The sequence below is a fragment of the Harpegnathos saltator genome, unplaced genomic scaffold, assembly GCF_003227715.2.
Source record: "Harpegnathos saltator strain DR-91 unplaced genomic scaffold, Hsal_v8.6 scaffold113, whole genome shotgun sequence".
Classification (NCBI taxonomy): domain Eukaryota; kingdom Metazoa; phylum Arthropoda; class Insecta; order Hymenoptera; family Formicidae; genus Harpegnathos; species Harpegnathos saltator.
Window position 1 is genome coordinate 214,017 of NW_020229888.1, and position 7,444 is coordinate 221,460.

At 36.4% G+C, this 7,444-nt stretch overlaps 1 protein-coding gene across 2 annotated transcripts; it reads right to left on the bottom strand.

Annotated features, from left to right (window-relative positions):
* Window positions 1-1,148: 1,148 nt before the first annotated feature.
* LOC112588034 (meiosis-specific coiled-coil domain-containing protein MEIOC-like) lies at window positions 1,149-6,809 on the bottom strand. Of its 2 annotated transcripts, none has more exons than XM_025301460.1 (5): window positions 6,478-6,809; window positions 5,106-5,231; window positions 2,960-4,984; window positions 2,394-2,559; window positions 1,149-2,236 (listed from the first exon to the last, which is right to left on the bottom strand). In XM_025301460.1, exons 1-5 carry the CDS (start codon window positions 6,547-6,549, stop codon window positions 2,025-2,027), a joined length of 2,601 nt encoding a protein of 866 aa, XP_025157245.1. In that variant the 5' UTR covers window positions 6,550-6,809; the 3' UTR covers window positions 1,149-2,024. The 2 variants fall into 2 exon arrangements, with proteins under 2 accessions (XP_025157245.1, XP_025157246.1); XM_025301461.1 differs by lacking the exon at window positions 6,478-6,809 and adding an exon at window positions 5,738-5,950.
* Window positions 6,810-7,444: the final 635 nt, after the last annotated feature.

The window sequence follows — 7,444 nt, forward strand, 5'->3', positions numbered from 1 at the left end:
AGACATAGTACTTGATTATCTCAGTTTTAACATATGTGTGTATGTACATGTGTATGTGTGCGCGTGTGGATGTGGATGTATGTGTGTGTGTACATTTAAGTATTGAATACATATCACATGCAATTTAAACGGGATTGTCAAATACATATTTATGCTGTATTTTCACTTTTAAGGATGCAGCATTATGATAATGTGTTTACAACACACTTTATGTTCTACTCGTGAAGAAGAGAAATAGATGGTAACTAAATAATAGTGCATTATGAATCGCGTTGTTAAAACAGAAGAAAAATCATTCATGATGGGAGATAATTGAAGTTGTTATTCGCTCTCGAAATATTTCTCGATGTATTCTTTTTTTCTTTTCTCAAAAAGATTAAGGATTATCCATTACTAAATTATAAAAAAAGGAAGTCATTTCGTCATTCATTTAAAAATATGGATTCAAAACAATGCATGAAGAAAATCAAAGTTCTTCGTTTTTCGGAAAAATACACAATGAAAATTCTATAAGTAAAAAAGAAAAAAATCAAAAAAGTATGACTTTACGCACACGTTTCCAATTACTTCGTTATTTGATTAAAAATTAAATGATACAAACTTTTGACCGTTAATATCCATTGCAAATATGCAAAATTATCACGAAAAAGCAAACGTGCAAATTAACATTACATATATATATGAATGTGGTTTAATGTCATTGTGCGTATACCTGTCGATGTAATGCAGTCATACCTCGCGTATGTGCGTATTACATATGTGTATCTTCTGTATTCGTAAGAGTACATCTGGAACGATGTCGGTAATGAAAATCTAGAAGGAGAAAACGGGGAACGCTTGAAACACCGAGTTTAAAAAATAAATTTTGAAATACCGTGCGCCATACACACGGCAGAAGTGTGTATCTCTAACATATGTCGTATTTATTCTCTTGGCGTTTGCTGTATCTATCGGGCCTGATGACATTTCTGTGGCTTTGAGAAACACAAATAGAAAGAATACCGAAAATTTGTTTATATCGTATTTCTACCAGCACGAAATCGTTCATTGGATGTATCCTAGTGTTTCAATGCGCCTTCCTCTATTTTCCCTGCTATCAACATTTATATATATATATATATATATATATATATATATATATATATATATATACACACATGTAAATGTAAAGCTCGCGTGTTGCATGCGATTTAATTGGCATGGCACTTATACGAAATATTCAAGTTTTAAGACATCTACTACCACACAATGGGTTACACATTTAAGGAAGGCCACATTGAGCTAATCTAATGAATTACTATCGGACATTTTGAACGAGTACATCGGTTTAGTATTTTGCCTATCTCGTTTAACTTAAGATACATGTACAAACGAATAATTATACGAAGAACGATATTTCTAAAAGGATGTAATATCATCTGAGCAATCTCGTTCTTGTTGCGAGTTAATAAGTCAACGATTTCAAAGCTAGTGATTATTCACCGGTTTAAACCCAATTTATACCGCTCCTAGTTTATCTTCAAGTGTCAAAAAAAAAGATATCCTCTTTCTTTTCTTGACACAGATAATAGAGATAAATGACAAAGAATGGGCAGTCTCTCCAGCGATGAGCGAAATTCTTTCGCATCTATATCGGTGTTTCCGAAAAGCTATATCGCACCGCCGATAAGCGTTAAAATACGTAGAAAACTACGGAATTATTAATAATCTGTAAAAAGTTGCGCACATTCCACGTTTTCGAGTTTTACACTTTAGTTCTTTCTATGTGTGTGTCGTGTGTGTGTGTGTGTATGTGTGTCTGTATACGTGCGTGTCTTCTTTTTCTCGCATATAACGATTCTTCTCACATATCGCGAGTGAAAGTTTTGAATTTAATGGGCGGCATTTTGTTTCAACGATAAAATAATCACGTAAACACCAGCGTACGCTTTTCATAAACGTAATACTATACGTAAGTAAAAAGCTGCTGAATTCGCCTCTTTTTAGCGTTTCAAGATGAACGATATGGATTCGGCGCAATTTTGCTAGGTATTGCTTGAATAATCGTTGATTCCATCTTTTAGCTGACTTTCGCTGTATCTAGTCTCGAGCACCGGTTCCTTGGAAGTCTCAACGACCTTCTTCTCCACGTCCAAATCATAAAGTAGCGTAGCTTGGAGCGCGTTATACATACCGGTTCGCGCGTATCGCGATGCTTTCGTCAATGCGTGCACGCTTCCAGCCAAAGTCAAAATATCTAGGTACGCACAAATATGTTAAAAACATATAACGGTAACAACATAATGGTATGTTATATCAAATTTATAATTTTCAAATTTACAGTTGCACTAAAAGGACTACGATCAATGATTCACGCGCAAATTCAACGTGAACTACTTTCCCACTACACTCACCATTGTCGTCATACGCTAAAATGCAATGAGGATTCTCTTTTTGACGTTTGATAGCATTTGTGATTTCTTGCTTGCGACAATCTTGAACAAATTTGATAGCTTCCAGCCAATGTTCCATAGCTTTGTGCACACGTTGATTCATCGTAGTCCCACGTAAGCGTTCCATCTGTTCCATTACAAAGTGAAAAATTGTATAAGTATATGTATATACTTATACAATTGTATAAGTATATACATATGCAAATTATATACAAGATACGATTAAAAGATAAAACTGCGACAAACTATGACAATGAAAAACTATTCTTAAAAAAAAAGTTAAAGAACAACAAAATAGAAATAGAAAATACTTGATAGAGAAGAAATAATTTCTTTTTATAAGAGATTTTTTTCGAGAACGAAAAACAAGCAGTTCACTCCATTCAGTGTATACATAACACAGTAAAGTCAAATAAAAGTAGTGGAGTAGAAGGTAAGTTTATAATGCATAGTGCTTACGTAATACAAATAAAACATAAAGTAGTACAGATAAAGATATATTTTCGCAGACACAATTGTTTATTTACCTTCGCTATTAATGTAATGACACGAGCGTGCTCTCTCAAATAATCGATTACCAAGCGATCCACTCTAGACGGATTTCCTTGAGGACGTGGGATAGGTATGTTATTTGCGCTAGTTACTCGTTTCCCTGGAAAGTGAGCGGCTAATCCGGCCTCGCACTTCTTGCGCTCTTTCTCCAGCTGCTTGAATTGCTCGTACGTTTGCTCGAGATTGAAATGCAATATACTCGAGGGACCGGTCTTTCTGGCTGCACCACTAATGCTGTTTCTAAAACTTAAACTTCCTCCGTAAAGCGTGGAGAACAGCCGTGGTACGGGATGAAGCGGAACAGGGACTGGGACTGGCATCACTGACGGGAATGTTCCCGATCTTACAGTATTTGCACCCGATATCATTCTCGAATTGAAAATAATATCCGGCGGTGGGATCCCAGCGGGAATGCTCTGTATTTTTGACATATGATGTTGCTTCATGATGTGACCAAAGGTTGCGTCCTTGTCTAATGTGGAACTTGCGATACAATCAGTCAGATGACCTGCCGAGGGAAAGGCCATCTCTTTAGTTATATCATATCCATCCAGTTTATATGCATTTAATTTAGGCTGCTTTAAGTCGTTGTGATAAAACGCCGAGTTTTGTGGCAATATCTTGAGAGTATCGCCGCCACTGCTGGCAGTGTATTGTTGATAACTGTGACAACCATATTTAGCCATAGGCTGATACAAATTACGCGAACTTAAGTTCTTTGGAAATCCTATCGGCGAATACGGTTTAGCTTCAACAGCCTTTGATTTCGGACTGATTATCTTCAATAAATTATTATCGATCCTACAGTCACTAGGGAGGCAGACGTTTTCATTCGTGTCTAGGTTATTAGTCAAGGATGCGATAAAATTATTTGTACCAGTTATACCAGGGGAATAGTAATCGATTAAGGTTTTATAATCTTGGTCCACAGCTTGATCCAATTTGTAGCTACTACGAGTCTGCGGCTGCAAGAACTGAATCATCTGTTCATTAGGTATGTTACTGATACTTGTCATATTTAATCGAGCGGTATCGTGAGCCTCCTTGGCAAAATCGCTGATGTCGTTACGTTGTATATTGCTGCCAAAACAAGTATGTAGAGTCGTTGTGTCGGCAGGTGAGAAATGTGATGGCGAAGTTGACAGGAAAACAGATTCGGCGTTTAGGTCAGTCATCGCCGAGTTCGGCCTATATCCAAAACTCTGAGTGGTGTTACTGCTGATACTGTACATATCATGCATGTTCATCATAGATTGATTGCCATATGAGTTAGATGGCGTACAATTGTGTCTCAAGCTGTTGTGATACTCCAGCTCATTAATAGGAACTGTCGAGTTCGATGAATCCAAGGCGAGGGTTAACGCCACATTGAAATTAAGATCCGGTTTAGCACAACTTGGAACTCTCGAGTAATTTCCCATTAACTCACTCCTGTTGCACCCCATTGAAGGCGTCATTAAGGGCTCTGTCCAACTACCAGACTGTTTGCTGTAATTGATTTCATTTGTAGTGATAGTTGTTAGCAGATCGTTACACAGTGGCATACTGCTTCCATTTGTGTATATATTCCCATCATTCGAATGTACAACATGTGCCCGTGTATCAGATGAATATGTGTTTGGTGGAAGTTCATTGCTGCTGGCACTACTTTGTTCTGTTGATTGCCCCATGTGTGTATTCAGACTCAATATATTAAAATCATTACAAAGATTGTTTGTACGATGGTATTCACTCTTAACATTGTTATAGGTATTGTTTGTTAATTTGCCGCATGGATAACGACTTTCTAAGTGATCTACCACATCACTCAAATAACTGTTCAGACTATCTCCAATTTGATTAGGATAAGAGTTAACAAACTCAGCAGTTTGATAATTTCTGCTGTTATAACTATTGCGAAAAGTATCAATGGTCATGGAATCTTCATCAAGGATCTTTGACACCAGATCATTAACCATTGAATTATTTAAATCCTGACTATCATCATCTTCAGTATTCATCTAAACAGATTTTGGCATTTTGAAAACTCAACCATATTGACAATATTGTTATAGCAACAACATTATGCATTATCATTCTATAAAGTTAGCACAAAATTTATTAAATATCTATATTACTTACATTTCTTTTTGTGCTGTAGTCTGTTAAGTCGTAACTCCAATGATTATATTCTGAACCATGCAAGTCCCTTGAATATATTTTCCGTGGTACATCCAACATATTGACACTATGTTCAATCTCGTTATTCTGTATAGAGAACAATTGTCGATATAAAATTCTTGTAAATGACAAGTGGACTTGGGTAATCCATAAAACAAAAATATACAGTAATTTAGTGTCGTCAACAATAATTTAGTAAAGCTGATAGTTTACGATTAACTAAACTTCGAATGTCACGACTGTTAGCATCGAAAAAGCCTTTGAATAATATATATTATTTATTTAGCGACAATTATTATAGGAAATGTATTCAACCATATAAAATAGCATAGAATCTGTCGATTGTTTTCGAACGACGCGAACGAAAGGAAAGAACAGTCGATTTATTACATGAAAATATTAAACGACGTAAAAGATGCGAGACATGCGACGTGTGCTGACGAAATAAAAATCCCAATAACCGAGAAATCGAACGAAGTAAGAAAAGTTGAAGCTACGTTATGATCGTGGCTATGCCTATGGCAAATTCGCTACACTCGAATACACCCACACGCTGATCGAGACGAATGTAAGGATAAGCGCAGATATTATACCATCACTATTTGCATTCTTGCGGACGAATGTGAGAAATACACGAAGCATGATTTCTTATATTCACGTTTTTTCGTTCACTCGCTCGGTGCAGCTTCAAACAAACGCGGATCGCACCCTTCTCCCTTCTTTCTCAGGTTTACGACACAAGAATTCTGTTCCTATTAGACAGCACTTTCTGTGTACTTTCCTGCACTTTCCTCTCCCGAATATATGTACACAACAGATAAAAAAGATATTGGTACCGCCGTTCTTATTATTTTAATACAATTCTATATGAAGACAGATATTACTAAATAAAAATTTCTGTTCCTAACGTGCGTATGAAAACAATATTTCCCGACGAAATACTTTGCCGCATTATTTGTCTTTCCTATGGAAACAAAAATATGGAGAGAACACGATGAATAGTATGACAACTTTCTCAACTTACTGTACTTGTGTCATTTGTGGTGCAGAAAATGTAACATAGTGCAGCTAAGTAGGAGGAACCCAATACTATTTTGATATAATATTTAATGAAACGCCAAACAAGACTTCGTTGTCTTTTAATCTGATGAAAGAAGTGTGACAGGGTGAGGAGAGGGTGAGGGGAAGAGAGAAAGAGAGAGAGAGAGAGAGAGAGAGAGAGAAAGAGAGAGAGGAAAAGAGAGAGGGAAAGGGAGAGAGAGAGGTAGAGAGAGAGGGGGGAGAGAGAGAGAGTGAGAAGGGGAGAGAAAGAGGTTTTTAAAGAAAACCTTACCTTGCCAACGATGGCGAAAGCATTATCGCCGAGAATCATAGATGTCTGATTACACACTTTGGACAACGCCATTCGTTAAAAAAGCTGGTCGATGGTTACTGTCTCACTACTATCACTGATTGTATCGTCGTTACTCGCCATCACTTTATCGCGACGATCAGTTACAATCGGTTTTCTTAACTAGTTTTGATGGTGATTCCTATTTTTCTATTGTCATCCATCACTACCGCTTGTTATTCACATCTTCTGTACGTACCGCTCATATACCACTCGTACACTGTTCACATTATTCACTGACATTTCACTGACCCATATGAGTCTCATCTAAGTGGTCGAAGCTCGCGTCACTTTATTGTAGATAATATACGACGATTCACATTTTATCAACCGTCGATTAGAAAGCATATTACCAATGAAGTAATAATAAAGATGGTTGACTCTAAATTATTTTCGTAATAGCAAAGAAACTTTCGAGCTATGATTAAAGAAGAATAATAACATACATACATTATTGTAGTTTTTCAATTTTAATAATACATTTTTAATTACCCCGATAACAAAGCGTGTCAGCACGTTAGTGCATGCTGTGGTAAGCACATCGAGCAAGAAATATGCTGCCACCGTACTGTCTTGCATCGATAAAGTTTGCATGTTACCGTCACGACATGTAATTCACCCCGATAACAAAATGTTTGCATGATGATCTCACAGTGCGCGCTTCTGTCGTTGTACAGCGAAAAGGAACAGACCATTCGCCTTTATTTCTTTTCGCATGTATAACGGACATGATATAAATACAAGCCGATATTCTTTAGCCAATATTATTTAAAAATTTAATTAAAGTAAGTTTTATTTTTGTTTATATTTATTTATTGTTTCACATTCATTTGAAAAATATACAAATTGCAAAAATTCGTTCACGTAAAATTATTCATAAAATTTCGACTGGGTATAAGTACAGGTTAGC